The sequence below is a fragment of the Budorcas taxicolor genome, chromosome 10, assembly GCF_023091745.1.
Source record: "Budorcas taxicolor isolate Tak-1 chromosome 10, Takin1.1, whole genome shotgun sequence".
Classification (NCBI taxonomy): Eukaryota; Metazoa; Chordata; class Mammalia; order Artiodactyla; family Bovidae; genus Budorcas; species Budorcas taxicolor.
The window spans coordinates 50,023,069-50,043,609 of NC_068919.1; the positions used below are offsets into that span (position 1 = coordinate 50,023,069).

The window sequence follows — 20,541 nt, forward strand, 5'->3', positions numbered from 1 at the left end:
TGAGCATGTATTCTAATTAGACTCTTCCTGGAAAAAGAAAAAATTTTTTAAGTATTAAGCAAGATCACAGAACCAGAAGCTGTGGTCCTGGCCTTAGAGGGGCTTGCAGCTGGGAAGCAGAGTCACTTCTGTGACCCTTGTCACCTCCTATCCAGTCTCATGGGCATCAATGTCCAGGATCTTCTCTCCTTGAGGGCAGTGTTGGGGTCATGTTAACACTTGAACCTCCGTGATTCACAGCAAACATTGGGAATGTAAGGAGTGCTTCTGGGGCTTTTTGTGTGAAAACAAGGCAGAACACATGTTACATTAAGGAGCCTAATTGTGAATAGGACTGATCAGAATATTGCTTCCACTTGCTGAGATCCTACTAAACATCAGGCTACATACTAAGTGCTTTTTGTTGTTGTTGAGTCGCTAAGTCGTGTCTGACTCTTTGCAACGCCCTGGACTGTAACCCACCAGTCTCCTCTGTCCATGGGACTTCCCAGGCAAGAATACTGCAGTGGGTTGCCATTTCCTTCTCCAGGGGATCTTCCCAACCCAGGGATCGAACCCACATCTCCTGCATTGACAGGTGGATTCTTTACCGCTGAGCCACCAGGGATGCCCTATACTAAGTGCTTTGCATACATTATTTTTGTCCTCCAGACTAAATGAGGATAATACAGTGAGACTGCATTTTCTACACCTGCCCCTGCTGCCCTGGTCCACTCTCTACCCAGTTCTGGACCCCAGGATGTGAGCCCCAGAGTCTCATCTCCCGGCTTCCTTATTGGATGGCTTCTGGTTCACACTGACCCACTGAGGACGCGCCAGCAGGAGATCAGGGCAGAGCAGAGAGAGCTCAGGGTATTTCTCTGCTCCCTCCTGCTTTGAAGCCTGACCGTAGTAACTGCTCTCCCTGATGAGCTGCTGTCAGTAGCTTCTCCTCCACAGCTTACATTCTCTTCGGCTATTCCTTCTCTTCGCTTCTCCGAGTACCCTGTTGTTAGATTTGAGGTGCATCAACACCCCATGTTGCTTTCCTTAATATCACCCACCTTCTCTAAGGAGTTCTGCCTGCTCTCTTTAGCTGACTCAGGTGAGTAGACTCCTGTTTACTGCTGAGACCCAGAGAGGTAGGGTGTCAGTGATCCCAATGAATTACAGATAAGGAAGCAGAGATTTGCGATTCACTGGTGTCTCACTAGGTAAAGAATCCTCCTGCCATTGCAGGAGATGCAGTTTCGATCCTTGTGTCAAGAAGATCCCCTGGAGAAGGAAATGACAACCCACTTTAGTATTCTTGCCTGGGAAATCCCACGGACAGAGGAGCCTGGCTAGTTACAGTCCAGGGGGTTGCAGAGAGATGGACATGACTTAGAGACTAAACAACAGCAAAGCAGAGATTTGGGGAGGAGTCCAAGTGACTCAGGTAGTTAGAAGTGGAGCCGACTTTGAACCCAGGTGTCTGTCTGATTCCAAAAGGCCCTTCCCACTGTGTCCTGGGATTCTGGTTCTGGCAAGCTGAATCTTCCCTTTGAAAGCAAACAGCCAACAGCCCTGAAGAAAAGCTGCAGTCTAAACCTGCCTCCTGTGAAGCCACCGAAACAAAGTGCCTGCAGGGTCTGATCCACTGACATCCATCCTGGGCTATCACTGTTGCGGCTTCTTCGCAGTTGCTGGTCTGCTAAATGTCCAGCCCCTGGGGCAGGGATAAATGTTTCATGTCCCTGCACTGGAGATGGGTTTTTGTCTTCCTTTGGTCTTAAAATGTGAGTAGGAAGAGACCAATTTCCATATCTGAGATGTCATGGTTCCCCAAGATTCTGAAGGAAGGGATTGGCTTTGATGATTGCAAAGGTCCTGTTAGCTCTTACATCCTATGGATGAGAATTATCTGTGCCCTGCGGTGTCTCCCTGGGGCAGGACTTATGCAGGAGGTCAGAACCATCAAGACTGTGTAAATCGTGGAGGTCACAGACGTGCAGAAACATGGGCACCCACGTCTGCAGAAACATGATGCCCAAACCCGTCACACAATGACAGCACAAGGAATTCCGTTTGCCCTGCACTAGGAAAGCCACTTTTGGTGAGAAATATTGAAATTATTTTTTTCAATATATAAGAGACTTTTATGTTTAGAACCAATTGTTCTTATTTTGGATTTTGTGTTTTTCCTTAAAAAAAGAGAAAAAAAGACCATTTGCCTTTTATTTTCCACCACACCCCAGGACAATGATGCTGTTCTAACGATTAAGGAAAAAAGCATGAATAATTTTTGCTCACTTTACCTTATGGCATGTTTAATAAGGATTTTAAAAAATGATTTCAGGGTAATGCTTTTGATCCTGTGACTGCAGGGAGCACAACGTGTTCCTCAGTCCAGGCAGAAGTTATTTCAGGACTTAACGGTGCAAAACATGAAATAGCCCATTAACCTTGGACGAGATCAGGCAAAGTCCACCCGGGGTAGAGATACGAGGCCTCTGGAGAGTCTCCTCACCAGATCGCCCCTTAGGGTTCAGATACCCTAGAAACCCTGGATCCTAGTTTCATGTGGACCCCACTGGTGCCACTTAACAAAAAAAATAAGTTTCTTTTTACAAGGTAGCCACTATGGGCACCAGGTGATGGAAATTTATAAAAAAGCAAATTTTTTTTCTTTTTTTTTTTGCTCTCACGGAAAATATTCTGAATCATTAGATAGTGGCTTTGGGAGATATTATGACTCTCTTTGCAGAGAGGTCGTTTTTTTTGAATGTATAGATTTTTCTCTCATGGAGATGGTAAGAATGAGATCTTGTGTTCTCTTGCAGCACTAAGGTCTTGTTCCTAAATCTCATATGAACCCGAGAGGGAGGCTGAAAAGCATGAAATTGAAACGATGGTCTTAAGCAGGGATTAATGCATGACTAGCCAGCACTAGCAGGGGCTGGCTGAATGAACTTAGAACAGATTCAAGGGAAGAAGAGAAATGGGCTTTTTTGTTTTTCTGATTTTAGTTTAAGATAGCATTTTTTTTTCAATTCATCCATTTTTAATTGAAGGATAATTGCTTTACAATATTGTGTTAGTTTCTGCCATACATCAACATGAATCAGCCATAGGTATACATATGTCCAGAAGAGAAGAGTGCTCTCATTAGCTGGTGCGAATTCTCACTGGCTGGCTGGGCCCAGAGAGCAGGGAGAAAGTACAGGCAGGAGGAGGACAGGGAAGAGAGGAGGTATGATGGACTACTATGTCTCAGGAATGAGCTGTTTATAATACTGAGAGAACTGGTCTCAGTCCTAATGCTTAGGCCATGTGTGGTGAAAGGAGCGAAGGCCATGGAACGGGGGAGATCTGGGGTCAAACATTGCGTTTGATACTGTGCAGGGCCCTGTGGGGCTCCTGGGCACAAGGGCTTTCTGTGTCCCCCATTTCTTTGATTATAGGAAACAGCCTTCATTCAGCCTCCATGAACTTCCCTGAGTTCCAACGGGCAGATTCAAGCAGTTGCTAATTAGGGGAGGGAAGGGATTCGACACCATGGAGAAACTAACGGTCAGGAGAAACAATAGTGCGGCCTTGGGGGCAAGGTCCTGTTTCCCCATCAAGGGATATACACCACAGTATCCTTTACCCATTTTGCAGATACTGGAAACCCACCCCAGGTGGAAGAAGTTATAACAATGGTATGCTGCCCACAGCATGTAGACCCCAGAGCAACTGGTTGATGATGCTGACTCCCACTTACCTCACCAGCAACCCAGAAGAAGAAGAATGTCCATGAGCTGATCATACCCTTTTTGAACAGTTACTATAAAACTCACTTTCTTGCCCCAGTTTGGACACACAGTTTTGAGGGCATTAGCCAGCTGTGGCCCCCTTTGCCTGGCAAAGCAATAAAGTTCTTCTTTTCTACTTCACCCAAAACTCTGTCTGAGATTCGATTCAGCACCAGGGTACAAGTTTTCAACATAACATTTGCTCCTTATAAGCTGGGTGACTTTGGGGAGGTGATTTAGCCTCACTGAATCTCAATTTATCTGTTGGAAAATTAGGCAATATCAGTCTCCCCACTTCCATCTCCGTCTCTCTCTGTCTGTAGGTTGTTGTGAGGATTAAATAATAAATGAAATAATTTATGCAACACATCCAGCGTAGTGCCTGAACCTAGTAAGCTCCCCTGAGTGCTGCTTCCTTCTCTTCCACCCATTACCACCTCCAGTTGCTGTGAGGATTAAATTAGATAAGGTGCTTGCTAGCAGGACTACATACAGGTTTGTTTCCCTCCTCCTTCTCTTTAAAAAAAAAAAAAAAAAAGCTCCCAAACTAGCAAAATTTCCTTCCAAGAGGGTGAGTTTGGAAGTGGGCGATAAATTGCCTCGTTTTCCTCAACGACTGTTTTCCAATTCTTTTTCTGCTCCTGCTGTCCTCTTCCATGTTTACCCGAATTCTGGCGTATGGTTGTAGAAAATAGATCCTTTGATGGTTTTGTCAAAATATCTTGGGAGCCAGAGGAATGAGGACCAAGTTAGTCATCCTTTCTGCAACTACAATCAGGAGGCAATGTTTATCTTGCCCAGCCAGACCCTGCACTGAAGTATATAGTACAATTAGATGTTCTTGAAAAATGTGGCTTGTGGATGCTCTGTAACCAGGGATGGGCCAGTTTGTTCCTTTATGAATCTATAAGTACTCATCAAAGGCTGGAGGTGGTCACTGAAATAGACTTTGGGAGCCCAAGTCACAATGATCATGGCATGGTGGCTGAGGAGGGGAGCAGTTATGGGGCCTAGATTAAAGACTTGATGTCAGCACTATCAATAGAACTTTCTAGATGATGGAAATGGTCTATTCTTGTACTCTCTGATATGGCAGGCACACAGTTGAGCATTTGAAAGGCGGCTAGTATGACTGAGGCTTCAAGGGTTTAATTTTAAGTGATTTAAATAGCCACATATGGCTAGTGTACATTACAGAGGGCACAGTGGTAAAGAATCCACCTGTCGATGCAGGAGACATGGGTTCAATCCCTGGGTCTGGAAGATAGCCCCTGGAGTAGGAAATGGCAACCCACTCCAATATTCTTGCCTGAGAAATCCCCTGGACAGAGGAGCCTGGTGGGCTACAGACCATGGGGTTGCACAGAGTTGGACACGACTAAGCGTGTACGAGTGGAAGCAATATACAAGCTGCGGCACCCCAGGAGCAGCGGCTTTCACATGGGTGGGAGTCTCATCTAGGCATAATTTCCAGCTGTACCCAGGGTACCTGATGTGGCCGAAGGGCTGTGCTCCCTGCCAGCAAGTGAAATTAGGCTGAGCAGATTAGGGCTGGAAGGGCTGAGGTGGATCTGGGGAGAATTTGGAGGGCCCAGGGGAGGGGAGGGTGTGGTGCAGGCTGCAGCTCATCCCTGGAATCTCGTTGGGGCTCGGGGTTTGGTTCAGGCAGTCTTATCTCACAGTCCCAACTCCGTATTTTCCCTGGGTATCCCTGGAGCAAGATGAGCAGCTGGTGAGAAAGACTCAAGTGCTGCCTCCAGGGGACTCCTCTTCTGTCTTCTTGGGATAGATAGCACCTGTGCACAGAGCGTAGGAGAGGGTTGGTCTCCCCTGAGCCCCCCTGAAGGAGGGCCTCTGCCGACCCTGGCTCATATTATGCTTGAAGAAGGAGTGAAGGCCTGGCACAGTGGTTTTGGCAACTGCTGTGTGGGATAGTGCTGCCCTAATGTGATTCCTTGGTTCTCCTTCATAAGAAAAGGGTTCCTTTGAGTTCATACCAGCCGTGTGTGGTGATCAGGCATCTGACTCCTTGGCAAGGGAAAAACTCAGCCCAGCTTGTGGCAGCTACTCTTCCCTCCCCTCTTCCTTCTCTTGACTCTCTCACCTCCCGACCCTATCTCCATGCCCCCAGTAGAAGTCCTCCAGCAGGACCCAGTCCCTCACTTCAGATGCACAGCCCTGCCCAGGAAAGTGAAAAATGACCCTGTCTCTTTCCAGCTGATCTCAAGGAGAAAGCAAGACCCTTCCCCACCTCTCCTCCTTCCCTCAACCCCATAGACAGACCATGGGCAGGTTACTGAGATAAAACCACTTGACTAATTGTTGGGAGTGCTCAGTTGCTCAGTCTTGTCTGACTCTTTGCAACCCCATGGACTGTAGCCCACCAGGATCCTCTGTCCTTGGGATTTTCCAGGCAAGAATACTGGAGTGGGTTGCCATAGCCTCCTCCAGGGGATGGCCTGGGTCTAAATGCTGGCTCTGCTAAGAGTTCCTCTTGTGTCCCTGGGCAAATGATTTTCTCTTATCTGGGCCTTTGTTTCCTTGTCTGGGAAATGTGGAATTAAACAGTTTCTTGAAATGCTAACATTCCAGGATTAGAGTAGATCCAGTGAAATGCGATTATCTGAGAGGCTTAATCACTCCAGGCTGCACTGCCATTTGAAAGAGGAGTTGGTTAACTGAAATGAGTGTCTAACTGGCAGCCTGGATCGGGGGATCTCCTTGAATCAGGAGGCCTTCCAAATTCCCTCACCTGCTCTGGGTGCCTCAGGCTCCTCCACTCCTCCAGGAAGGACAGCTGAAGGGACCCTCTGCCCCTCAGGCAAGAAAGATCCTGCCCTCACTCTTCTGCTCTCAGAAGCTATTCGCTGCTCAAACAGATTTCTGTCATTCCTAGGCTGCACAGAAGGGCAATCTGGCTGGAGAGCAAAAGTTCAGATAAACAAAAGAATCCTGTGCGTGGGAGCTTGAACTTGGGAGTGTGCTAATGAAAGGAATGCCAGCCTGGGAGTCAGAGGGACCTGGGTTCTAAGCCTCCTTCCAGGCTAACCGAACCTGTGGACCTCGCCTGGCTGTTGTGGGCACCATGAGGAGTCTGCGGCTGCACCAAATGTTTTTGTGTAAAACGCTGTGCAAATGCAAAGCGGTGCTGAGGGCTTTCACCTTCTGTAGCTACAGATATATGCAGAGTAACAATCAAAAGGCACTGGGCTCCTCCCAGGGCCATGAGCCAGTGCTGTGAACAGTAAGATGCTAAATCACTCCCGAGCTGTTTTAAGGATTAGGCAGAAATGTTAATGGCAACAGATGTCGGCTTGTTCCCTCCAGGAGGATTTAGGTTTCAGTGAAGTATGTCTCTGCTGGCTTCAGCCCAAATCATGGCCACAGCCCTTTTTCTGACCTCCAGTTCAACCTGGCAAGCAGAAGGGGCTCACTTTCTCCCCTGAGGCTGAGAAGCAGAACTTCTTCTAGGGAGGGCCTCAATAAGACAATGATGTCTTGTAAGATAAGCTGATTAAAATTTAGGAAGAAATGGGGAACCACAAATGTAGTCTGGAGCCCAGGTTTTTCCTGGAAGCCATGAGGAGAGATGAAAGCACTGGGTTCTAGTCTGGGTTTGGAGAAGCTTCCAAGGCCCTGTACAATGAAACCTGGTGATCCAGGCCTTCCGGATCTAACTTTAGCGGAAACACACTGACTGAAACCGCCCATCCTGTTCAGGCACCATAGTAATCACTTGCAAGGGTGATTTTACCACAGGAGGTCCTGGTAAGGAATGTGGAACTAACAAGCTACCACCACCTGGAAGAGTTCTGGAAAGGTCAAAAGGAGACACCCTGTGTCCTACCACATTCCAGAATCTTCCTTGCTGAAATCCATTTTGGCTGAGCAATGCGTGTGCCACCAGGAAGGACCCTGAGTCAGAATGATTGGCCAGACAACCTGGAAGCTAATCCCATCACCTTTAAACCTGAGATGTCGAGCCACATGGAAGAGCAGTCCTCCTGGGTTCCCTTACTCTCTTGCTCTCTGCCTGGGTGCCCCTTCCCAATAAAGTCTCTTGCTTTATCAGCTCGGACAATTCATTTCTGAGTGTTAGAAAAGAGACCACTCTCTGGTCCTGGAAGGGGTCCCCCTTCCTGCAACAATGCTAGGGGACCATGAAAATGGATGAAGAGAGCAGCCAACCAAAGGACTGTTCCAGAAAGTATCAGGCTTTCTCCTCTAGCACTTGTCAGCGAGGAGGCCACATTCTTGGGGAAAGAGAGAGGCATGTGTCATCATCCTGGTCTGGAATCTGTGCAAACAGCAGATCCAGCAGTAGCTCCAGGAAAAGACTCCGGAGAACTTGTGAACCTTCAGACAAGCGGCTGCATTCTGCCCTTGTGAAGGCTCCCCTGCACTCACCTTTGAACGGGGACTGGGCTTGAGTCACCAGGAAGAGGCTCTTGCTCTTCTTGCTTTGCCACTCCTGGCGGGTGTGATAGCCCAGTGTGTTGCAACGACCCTTCTTGCAGCTCAGACACAGGCCTTGGCTGAAGGTGTCCATGTCCCTGCACAGATAGGCCGTGCTCTGCATGTCAGCGTGCAGCAAGGAGTCGATGAAGAGGTGCACTGACCGCTCGTGGGCACATTTGACGGTCTGGGTGATGGCTGGAACACAGGGCAAGAAGGACGTTATCATCCCTTAATCTGGAAGATCACCTTGCTTCTCAGTGCAGGGTAGCACCATCTCAGGAAGGAGGACGGGAGCGCTGAGGTCAGAGGTCAGCCCACTGACTACAGTGGGTGGCATAGCTGTCGGAAAACTACACAAAAAGTAGACCCTTTGCAGGCACTTACTGTAGGGGCATAATCCCAGGCTCTGAAGGGCTGCTGAGGGCATTCTGTATGTTACGGTAGGTGTTTTAATAGGAGCCCTGAGTCACTAAGAAAATACTGAGTTCTTTAAGCCAGTGTGTGTGTATGTGTGTGTGAATCACCCAGTCATGCCTGACTCTTTGGGACCCCATGGACTGTAGCCCGCCAGGCTTCTCTGTCCATGGAATTCTCCAGGCAAGAATACTGGAGTGGGTTGCCGTTCCCTCCTCCAGGAGATCTTCCTGACCCATTGATCCAACCCAGGTCTCCTGCGTTGCAGACAGCTTCTTCACCATCTGAGCTACCAGGAAAGTTCTCTTTAAGCAATTCTTCTGGAAATAAATTGTAATTCATTTTGGAAATATTTTAGTCCCAAACAGTTAAAAATGCACAACTGCTGATGCTCTAAGGGTGAGTTGGCAGAACAGGCTTGTGTGAATGCCTCTTTTTATTTATTTAATTAAAACAATTATTTTATTTTTGGCTGTGCTGGATCTTTGTTGCTGCACACAGCCTTTCTCTGGTTTCAGAGAGCGGGGTCTACTTTCTCTTTGTGGTGCACAGGCGTCTCATTGTGGTGGCTTCTCTTACTGTGGAGCACAGGATCTAGGGTGTGTTGGTTTCTTCAGCAGTGTGATGCACAGGCTCAGTTGCCCCACAGCATGTGGGGTCTTAGTTCCTGGACCAGGGATGGAACTCATTCTCCCTGCAGCGGAAGCGGGGAGTCTTAACCACTCGACTTCCAGGGAAGTCCCTGGAATGCCTCTTTTCTTAATAAAGCTGGCTAAGCCAGTGCCCAAGCACTCTTGGGACTAGACTACTGGTCTGGTAAGAGCTGAGGCCTCCCCGACCATGTCCCGGAGCAGCCATAGCCTGCTCAATGTAACTGACCTGGACGACTAGCATGGGGATTTGCTTCGAGAAGGACGTGCTCCAGTGACCAGGTCTGAATGGACCTAAGCCAAAACAAGTTTAGGAGGTTTCTATACTAAGGATTTTGACATTTTGGGGGGAGGGGAGGTTGTTTGGGGGTCTCCAAATCTTAATCTTTAGTGTTCTCTAGGAGTGTTGAACCACCGCAAGGTACGACAAGAACTTCCTGTGAAAGTGGACCCCAGGTAGCTTAGCCAAATATTTTTCCCCAGGATTAGTCATCTCCATTCCTGGTCACAAGCGGCTCTATTTGTTGAGCACCCGCTATGAGGCAGGTACTACTGAGTACCTTCCCTGAATATTCACCACAGCTCCTCAAGGCAGCTCTTACAAGTGAGAAAACTGAGTTTCAAAGACAGTCTCTAACTCATGCAAGCTCACCTAGCCAGGAGGTGGTGAGGATGGTAAAGCAGTTATCAACTGACCATGTCAACACATTCACCCCAGAATGGGGTCACTTTCAAATATAAGGGTAAAGGAAATGGAGAAAAACCACCCTAAGGTGGGCAAGCTAAATAAATATACTTGGTCCCATCATTCTGAAGTTTAGCACAAAATAGAAAATGGTAGTAATTGGGCAGAGGCATTCACCAGGTGATCAGTTAATGAACAGCATCTAGGGGTCTGTGTTGACCTTAGGGAGGGTGTAGATCTGGGAAGAGAGCTGGCTGATCACCAGGGACCGCTGCTGACTAGAGGGCAGTGATCGGAGAGAGATGTTAAGGAATGATAAGGGGAAATTCCCAGAAAGTTCTCAGGCTGGTGAAAGGCTGGGAGTCCAGCCAAGATGAGATAATGTCGAATGTGAAGGTCATTCGGATACAGGAGACATGAAGGTGGATAAGGAAACACAAGATAGTGTGTGCTCAGCTCAGTTTTCAAATGATTGGGAGAAGGTGGTAAGTAGGGGTGGGCTGGGGGTCTCCAGTTGGCTTAGAGTGAGTTGGCAGGTCTTAATCAGGATATTATTTTATAATAAAGAGAAACTTGGAATGCTTATGAAATGTATGGTTTTTGCTCACATTTTTGTTCTTTAATCCAGGGCCTGTTATCAAGGTTCATGTTAATGTTTTGGTTTTAGGGTTTGAGAGAGAAGGGGGAAAACACAACCCAGATAATGCCACAGTCATTTTCTGCACTGAGACAAAGTCCCAAGGAAGTTACAAGGACCTATTTAGAGCTGAACTTTGAAATAGAAGAATCTCAGTAATGAATGTCCCGTGCGGTCAGCTGATTAAACCTCATACTTGGGAGACCAAGAAGCCATGATCTATTAAGTGGATTAGCATGGGGCCAGAATAGAGGCCCCCCTTGAATGAGGAAGCTTCTGGAGAAAGAGGAATGACCACAGGCAGCAGGGCTCAATTTTCAGAAGGGCTGATACCCCAGGAGAGACTTGGCTGGGTATGATGAGTGGAGATGAGAAGTGGGAATTCCTGGATGTGCCCTCAGCTCATCCTCTGTGTCTGAGCTTCAGCAACCACTGTCTGTGAAGAGGAAGGTCTTGCCTGGGAAACAGCACCCTTTCCCACTCACACAAGCCCTCTCTCTGCATGGACTAGGTGACCATTCACTTTGAGCCCCATCCTTGCCAAACTCTTCCCCAAATCTCACAGATTGGATTCCCCTGGATCCAGAGGCCACACCAACTGTGGGGAGTGTAAGCCATCATAGGCTATGTCTCTTTCTCACCATTTAAGCCATGCTTGGCGAAATGTTTGTAGAGCTCTAGGAAGTGGCATCCAGGCTGGTAGGAACCCCCATTGGGGTAGAAGTCATAGTGTGCTATGGGCTGTTTGATGCCCACACTCAGGCCCATGTGCTCCCAGGTAAAGGTGTGAATGGCGTCCACAAAATTGGCATCATCTGGTGAAAGCCGGTCACTGAGGGAGGCTTTTTCAAACAAAGGGCCTGCAGCATCCAGCCCTAAGAGGAAAGCAACGGGAAGGATCAAATTGGAGCAAGAGGAGGCAGGGAGAAAGGCTCTTTTTAGCTTTCTGATGTTATTGCACATTCATGAGCTAGCAGGAAGAGGAAAATCCTAGGGCATAATCTTTCTCTAGAAAATCTTGCCATGACTTTTTTGCAGTAACATTAAAGTAATTCATGGTGCTTAAAATCGGACACAGGCTGGTTATTATCTATGGGGAAAAGAGGTTTGCAGGAAATATCCAGTGGTAGAAATGAGGTTATAAGGGAATGCTTGATTTATTTAAGCAAATCAGTTTTAAGTACCTTTCAAGCTACTTTCGAGAGCATCTGTTTGCATACAAAAAACCACTGTGTTATTGTAAGTAGTTCTAACCTACCCATCAAAGAAAGAATTTATTTGCCTGCTTGTTGTCAATAATTTTCCTAAACAAGCTGGCTTTCTCTCTACACTAATGTCATTTCATTGGAATGTTCAGAACAGCCTTGGGACATTACTGTTCTCTGGGGAAAATGTCATGAGCAAATAGGATTGCTCACAGCTCTGTCCTTAAGTGACAGATATGTTTGCATGAGACAAGTGGCAGTCTCTGGCAGACTATAGTTGGCGAGTATTTATGCACTCAAGGAGTTTTGTCTGTCTTTCTTCCTTTACCTTTTCTGGAGGACCCTTTGTTGACCTGTATCAGGCCTGGCTTCTATCCTCGGTGGGGATGAAGGAATTGACATGGGGTCATGACAGTCCCTGCTCTCCGACCCTCAGCGGTAGTTACACGTGAAGGCTGTGGTTTATATTTCTTTCTTCATCAGGCTGACTATGAGATGACGGCAGAGTAGTCAGCTGTCCTGTCACTTCTGATGTGTGTGGGCCTGGCTAATAACGCCTGATGTGGCCTGTGACACCAGCCAGCGTGGAGAGGGTCCTGGGTCCAGTGCTGCCTCTCTGCAGTTCTGACTTATCCTTCTAGGCCTGGTTTGTCTGTGAAGGGCCTCACTGCCCTTCTGTGATAAGAGCTTATGGGACGTCTGTTCACTCCCAGCCTCTTGAGGGTTAAATCATGGAGGGCACCACGTATTGATCCATGATCAGGCCTCCCCAGTCACCAATGAGATGGAAAAAAAAAAAAGGAAAATAAATTCTCACCATGACAGACTGGCTTCATTTAAATGTCTGCCATCATCCTTATCTTTTCTCAATGCTAAAATAAATCTTTTCTTTTATGAAGGAATGGTCACAGTAGATAGCAGTTGCCAAAAGTGTTCGTTCTTGATAAAATAAAAGGTCACAGCAACTCTATTCATCTTAAGTTTTGTTCAGACTGTTTTAAATTGTGAAATATTATTTTAGGCTGCTGGGTCTTGAAGGATGAGTAGGCATTTGGCAGGTAGACTAAGGTTTGGTATTCTAGGCAAAGGGAGTAGTGATTACAAAGGCCCCAAGGAGCAAGAGGCCATGGCATGTTTGTAGTAGAGTGGAGAAAAATATAGTGTCGTGAAAGTCTGGAGCCACAAGAAGGGAGCAGGGTGAGGAGATGTTGGAGAGACTTGGGGACACTACACTGGGAAGGGCCTTGTCTAGGCCTCCAAAGTTTCACCCTGTAGGAATCAGTGGGCCTCCGAGACTGGGCTGAGGAGTTATCTCATCAGGCCTGTTCTTCTGAATGTGACTCCGGGTCAGCAGCAGGGACGGGTGAGTATGGGTGGGGAGGATGAGGTGGGTGTCTGGGCAGCCTGCTAGGAAAGGCCTTCTTGTGCGTCATCAGCTCTTCCTAGGTATCTCAGGGTATTTCCAAGCTGGCATAGAGCTTGGGGTTTTTGGTGCTGGGATCCCTCCCCCAATCCAGATGGGCCCCAGCGTAGGATCCACGTGTTTCATTAAAGTGGAAACAGAGATACAAACGTGGCTGTCACAGGAAATGTAAGGCTGTCGTTCCTTTTTTTTTCTAAATTTATTTTTAGTTGGAGGATAATTGCTTTACAATGTTGTGTTGGTTTCTGTTGTACGATGAAGTGAATCAGCTATGTGTACACATGTATCCCCTCCCTCTTAAAACTCCCTCCCACCCTCCACCCCACCCCTCTAGGTCAACACGGAGTGCCCAGCTGAGCTCACTGTGCTCTACAGCAGCTTCCTGCTAGCTCTCTGTTTCACACGTGGTAGTGTATGCATGTCAGTGCTACTCTCTCAGTTCCTCCCACCCTTCCTCTCCCCACTGTGTCCACAAGTCCGTCCATTCTCCATGTCTGCGCCTTTCCTCCTGCCCTGCAAATAGCTTCATCAGTACCACTTTTCTAGATTCCATGTATATGCATTAGTATACGATATTATTATAGCTGTCATTCTTTAATTCACATTGGGATTTTAAAACTATAGGTTGGAAAATAAACTCTTTCCTATTACAAAAGTGTAGAGAAAGTGTACCTTTTAGGTCCTATTTGGCATGACTGTGAGAGGCATTTGTTTGAGGAAAGGCAGTGATTTGCTCTAAATTCTCGGGGAACAGCAGTCTATGACAGCGGTCATGTTTGAAATAAATAGTGCTACAAGTCCTCCTGTGAACTCTAATACAGCTCGAAGGAAGCCGGGGGTGTGTTAATTATGAGCCTGTTGGAAAAGCAGGTCCCTGCTCTACGCCCCCGTGCAGTCGTGGAGATTATAGTTGTTAGTTATCAGCATGGTTACCTGTAATTCTTCCAATCTTGTGCTTTCTGCTCATGTAACTGCCAGCGAATCCTGAGACATGTGCACCCAGGCTGTACCCAATTAGATGAACATGGCTTGGAGAAAATTGAACAGATTCCTGGAAGACAGTGGTGAGATGGTTGCAGGAGGGGGAGAGCTGCCTGGATAAAAGCCTTTCGTGGGTCCAGCCTGCTCTGGCTCTCTGTTCTTTGCACCACAAGTGAGATGCTTAATTCCTATTCAGGATCCAAAATGTTTTCTCATCTTGCTGACTCCGTCCTGCTTCCGCTCAGGCTCAGCTAGCCTGGGCCCCTGCCTGGTGACGCTACCTCTTGTCTGCCCATCTCTGTTGTTGCTGTTGAGTCGCTCAGTTGTGTCTGACTCTCTGAGACCGCATGGACTGTAGCCCGCCAGGCTCCTCTGTCCATGGGATTCTCTAGGCAAGAATACTGGAGTGGGTTGCCATTTATTTCTCCAGGGGATCTTTCTGACCCAGGGATGGAACCTGTGTCTCCTACATTGCAGGTGGGTTATTTACCACTGAGCTACTAAGGAAGCCCCCTGCACGCCTTTACCTGGACATGAATCCCTTGCAGGAGTGATCTCACCCATGCATATGGGAGTTTTATAGTTTACAAGGTGTGTTTAGATACCCTAGCACATACAAGGAGATGAGCGTAATAGGAATAGATGATTCTACAAGACAGGGCTTCAAGGAGGCATCCGAGAGAGCCCTGGGGTCTGGTCTCTTTCTTGTGCCTTCCTATTCCTGTGAGCCTAGCGGAAGTGGCGTCCTGTCTTGGCTGCTGTAGGAGACCAGCCTAATTCACTCAGTCTTGGAGGAAGGGAGGGGAAGAGAGAGGAGAGAAGAGAGGTCGGGGCAGGTCTCACCTGCAGCCACTGGAGAAGAGCTGCGATCTCCTGGCCAACGAGGCGAGTGTTGCGGACGGCAGTGGTGTAGTGGTTGTGAGCCAGGGTGACCCATTCTGCCAGCCCCACGTTCACTGGCTGGGCCAGCTGAGACTTCAGTGCGGCTACCATCTCCCAGACCCAATCTTCCAGTATGCCGTCCACCTGAGGGTGGGCCCACAGTATCATCAGCCTCCCGGGGAGAGAGGAGGGAGCCCTGGACAAGCTCCCTCTTTTTTCTTGCCCATCTCTTCCCTTCTCCAACTCTGGGCTCATTCTGGGTCTTTCTCTCCAAGAGAAAGGGCTTAACTTGGGGCTTCTCAGCACTGCTGTCATTTGGTACCAGACATTTCTTTGTTGTGGGGGCTGTCCTATGCATGGTAGGACATTGAGCAGCATCTCTGCCTCCACCCACGAGATGCCAGCGGCACCCCTTAACCGCCCCCCCCAAAACCCCAAGCTGTGAAAACCAGAAATGTCTCTGGACATTCCAAATGTCCCATCCCTCAAGCGAGAACCATTGTCTTAACATTCTCTATTTTAGGACTTTCCAAGCCTTAAAACGATATAAGTCTTTGTAGATGGGGTCTGAAAGACGGCCTGTCCTTTGAGGGTCAGCTCCCATGCTACCTCCTCTGGGAGGCCTGTGCAGCTGCTGCTCTGAGTCACACCTCAATCGCTTACTCTGTCCCCACCCACCGTGTTCTGCTTGCTCTGGAGGGACTAGCACCATGAGCTGGAACATAGTAGGAACTCATAATGATCAAGTTGATTGATTCTGGAGAATCATTCTGTGCATGTACCTGGTTGAGAGCCAGTTTGCAGGACACGCCTGAGGGTTCACAGAGCAAAGATGTTTGTGTTTGGTCTTGAAGGATAAATAGGAATTCACAGGGGAGAATCAGGTGGGCAGGTAAGTATGGAGGTGGTTGGGGGCAGAGGGGGTGTCTAGGGGATTCCAGGTAGAGGAAATCATGTGCACAGGTGCACAATCTCAAAAGGGCAGTGTGACCTGTCTGGGAAGAGGGGAAGAGTCAGGTGTAATCGAAGATATGAAAACAGGAGTGAAGCTGGACAGCAGTACTGATGGTCTGGCTCATGAGTAAGATGCTTTAATTTAATAAATGTCCACCTAGGACCTTCTATGTGGACGTAGCATCTTGGGTTCAAAGCTAGACTCTCCTAGTTACTAGCAGGGTGACCTTGGGCAAGTTATATAACTGGTCAGTGGCCCCGTTTCCTTGTTGGGAAAATGGGGGTAATAATAGTGTCCTCCTTCCAGGATTGTTGTGAAGATGAGATGAATGAATAGACATAAAGCACCTAGAACAGTGCCTGGAACACAGTGAGGACTCAGTGCATGGCGGTTACAACAGCCGTTGTTGGTATTATTGTTATTAGCAACAGTAGATGTACTTCAGTTTGCACAAGATTTTGAAAACAGAGAACTCATTCTAGTAAAAGGATCACAGTGAGAGGACCCTGCTGTCTTCATGTTTGTGAACAAAATATTTAGTCAGCCATTAATTCAGTTAACAAAGATTTTTAGAGCTCCTAATATATTCAACAGTATGGATCCTGTCCAGCAGAAGATAAGACAAAGGACACACTTGGCAGAAGGCACAGCCTGTGTTAAGGCCTAAAGGAGAGAAATCACATGGCCTGTGGGAGGAGCTGCAAGCAGAGGTGAGGGGGAGGTAGGGAGCCTGGTGGTAGGGGCAGGGTCAGAGGGGGAATGCCTGTTCTGCCGTGTGCAACCTGCCTTACTTTGAGGCTCTCAACTCAAGTTCCCACCTCAAGTCAGGCATCAAGTCCACAGCTCTGTTCTGTCCAAAGCTTTGCTCTGCCTGTTTTCCCTCCTTCCCAGTTTCTTTTCTTTTCTTCTCTTGTAAGGGAAGTTCCCTTACGACAGGAAAGATGGCATGTTCTTCCCTTACAATGGCTCGCCTTCCAATCCCCCCTCATCTACTCTGTTCCCATGGGAAAGCTTTCCATGCCTGATCTTTTTTGTTTGACTGGGCTACATGGCTTGGGAGATCTTAGTTCCCCGACCAGGGATTGAACCTGGGCCATCACAGTGAAAGCGCCGAGTCCTAACCACTGGACTGTCAGTCAATTCCCTCCACGTCTGATCTTTAGTTCCTTTTAAGATGGGTTTCATCTCAGGGTGCTACCCTCTGGCTCCAATTCCATGCTTTCCTTAAGGGAATAGGGATGGAGCTCCTGGCTCAGCTGGAGAGAGGTTGCTGTGAGCAGGTTGCAGTGTGATGGGGCCCCTGTCAAGTCCATCCATGACAAAGGTTTGTGGGCTTTGGAGCATGAGGGTTCTGGTTCTGGATTTCTGTCCACTGAGGGCTGTGTGCCCATGGTTGCTGCTTGACCCCTCTGGGCTGCAGTTTCTTCATCTAAGCGATGAGACTAACTCAAGTGGTCATGTAGGGAGCTGTGAGGGTTAAGTGAGCTGACGACTAATGTAAAGGGCCGAGTTCCTACAGGGCATCTGTATTAGGTCTCTTTTCTAGGGGCAGGCAAGCCTTTACCACCCTCACTGCCATCCCTGTGCTGTGGTGGAATCCCTGCCCTTTTTCCCTAGGATGCGTGCTTGTGTGCTAAATCACTTCAGTCATGTCAGACTCTCTGTGACCCAATGGACTGTAGCCCACCAGGCTCCTCTGTCCATGGGATTCTCCAGGCAAGAATACTGGAGTGGGTTGCCGTGCCCTCCTCCAGGGGATCTTCCCGACCCAGGAATTGAACCCACGTTTCTTATGTCTCCTGCGTTGGCAGGTGGGTTCTTTACCACTAGCGCCACCTAGGAAGCCCTAGGATGCTGCTGCTGCTAAGTTGCTTCAGTTGTGTCCGACTCTGTGCGACCCCATAGACGGCAGCGCACCAGGCTCCCCTGTCCCTGGGATTCTCTAGGCAAGAACAGTGGAGTGGGTTGCCATTTCCTTCTCCAATGCATGAAAGTGAAAAGTGAAAGTGAAGTCGCTCAGTCGTGTCCGACTCCTAGCGAGCCCATGGACTGCAGCCTACCAGGCTCCTCTGTCCATGGGATTTTCCAGGAGGAAGGTGCTGGCAGCCTACAAGAGCCCCTGTGCTTTTCTGGGATGGCAATAGCAGACACCCCACCTTGTGGCTATACCCACATGGCATCATGTGCTTTGCACTACCCCATGAGGCCAGGTGTGGGGTCTGTTTTGTTCGTGTGGAGGGTATGAGTGAATACATGTTGAAAGACTGGTGGTGGGCAGATGGGCTCATTTTTCTCTCTAAGGTAGGATGGCTGGGGTCTCAAGAGTAGTTTTCAAAGAGATGGTAGGGAAAGGTTTTCAAGTCATGAAATAGACCCCAAATCTCTGCAGGTTTCACAGTGTGAACCAAGCTTCAAATTGTGGGTGGCCTAGAAACCAGTTAGGCAGAATTTCTTCTCGGAAACATTTGTTTGACTTCAATCATTGCCCACAATATTCTTTTCCCCCTTCTTCCACAGTAATAGAATTTTAGCATCACTGAAAAGCTACACTTTCTCTAAGAGGATACATATCTCAGCCACCTTTCCATCTAGGTATGGCCAATGGATGTAATTGGAAGCATTTCAAAGATGCTTCTGGGAAGCTAACCTAAAAAAACACACTTGTATACCAAAAGCCAGTGGACAAATTGTATGGTTTCAAATAATACCTCAATATAGCTGTTTTTAAACAATCCTACTTTTGGACTTTTTTGTGTGTGTATATCTTTTACTACCTCGTGCTACCTGGGATGCAGATGTGATAGCTAGTGCTCTAGCTGCTATCTTGGATTATGAGGATGAGGACCATACTCTAAGGATGGCACTATAGTGAGCAGGGAATGAGCTGGGCACTTGAGGACTTCACTGACTAAAGCTCTTTACTAGTTTTGGATGACATACAACGGGACTGTTGTATGAAATGGAAAAACAAACAAACAAACTTCAGTTGTATCTGAACTACTGCTAATCTGGGATTCTGTTATCTGCAGCTGAACTTAACCCTTACAGACAGAACATCTCGTTGGGAGACTGTGTCTTCTGGCTTCCTATCAGCTCTTGGGAAACATGCAGATTCACCTTCATGAACTGCAGTCTCTTATGGGTGCTTATGTGCTGTGTGACCTCTTTGAGCCACATTTTATTATATGAAATGTGGAGATAATTATACGTCCCCTGCCCTGCTTACTCATGAAATTGAGATAATCAATGAGATAATGTGTGGGGAAGCACTTGGAAAATTAGAATGTACTTTACAAATATTATGCATGGAGTTGTTATCACCAGCTCCCTATCTCTTTATTAAAATTGAACACACTAGGGAGGGAAAAAAAAAAGTAAAAGCAGAGAGAAAAAAGCATGTCAGCACTTCCTACCAACCACCCGTGGACTATCATCACCAGCGGCAGCGAGGAGTTGAAGCCACACCGCTGTAACGTGTCTGAGTGATTGAGCCGAATCGGACAGCCCTTATCGGTTTCTCCTCTAAAGAGCAGAAATCTGGTTCTTGTCTCCTGTGATATTTTGTTTGTTTCAGCAGCTCGAGATCTCCTTCCAAATGACTCTGGAAGATAAAATTGGGGACAATGCTTCACCTGGCATCTGTTCCACCTTTGCCAGTTCTGGGACAACCCCAAAGTTTCTAAGAGCACTAGGCAATAAGGTTACTGCAAGGTGCTGGAGGTAGGCACGGGCTGTGGCTTTGGGGAACCCAAGGAGCATTTTATTTCCAGCACAGTGGCCATTCCTTTCCTGGGAGATGATGGACGGTGACCTAGGAGGACCCCACACAGAGATGGAGAGGTCCAAATCCTCCATCCTGCCATCCCAGTGACCATGAGATCAGCCAGTCAGACTCCAGACTAGCTCTATGTCAGTGGGAAGATGGCAGAAGCAACTGGGACTGAGTTCAGAGAGGATAACTGTTTCACCCCAAGTCACGATGCCAATAAGTGGCAGGATTTTGGACCCAGTATCTCTGACTCCAATTCCCCACATCCCTATGCCAGGGAGATAGCACAGAGAGCATCTTAGTTAGATGGCACGATGCATGCTCTAATGTGGCTCACCCCGTCCTCACATGTAGTCTTGTACGGACCAGATAGGATGGGAGTGGGGAGGACTACAAAGGGAGTGATGAATTGTGCTGAGGGGGAGCGGCTTTCAGGGAGGGCTTTTCAGGGGGAGTGATGCTGATGCTGGCCTGGAGAGTTGAATGAGGGGTTGTGTGTCTGTATGGTTGGGTGAAAGGAGCTTTCTGAGAGGGAACAGCTGAGGAAGGGCTCAGAGTCAGGAGACCTTGTGGGTATAAGGAGGCAGAAGAATGGGCAGCCAGAGTTTATGGGCCCTCGAGACACTGAGGCTTTATGCTCTAGACGATAAGATGCTACTAAAGATTTTTTCAGTAGAAAAAGATAAATAAATATCCATTTGGAATCTTTCAAAAATTGTGGGAGGGT

General features: G+C 47.8%; 1 protein-coding gene across 1 annotated transcript in view; it reads right to left on the bottom strand.

Moving 5' to 3' along the window:
• Window positions 1–20,541, bottom strand: part of LIPC (lipase C, hepatic type) — a 166,983-nt gene that overhangs the window by 10,252 nt on the left and 136,190 nt on the right. The window contains exons 3-7 of the mRNA XM_052646971.1: window positions 19,459–19,646; window positions 15,052–15,234; window positions 14,161–14,278; window positions 11,241–11,474; window positions 8,163–8,408 (exon numbers count right to left, since the gene is read on the bottom strand). Of these exons, the coding sequence (XP_052502931.1) occupies window positions 8,163–8,408; window positions 11,241–11,474; window positions 14,161–14,278; window positions 15,052–15,234; window positions 19,459–19,646 (969 nt within the window). The remainder of the gene's footprint in view (window positions 1–8,162; window positions 8,409–11,240; window positions 11,475–14,160; window positions 14,279–15,051; window positions 15,235–19,458; window positions 19,647–20,541) is intronic.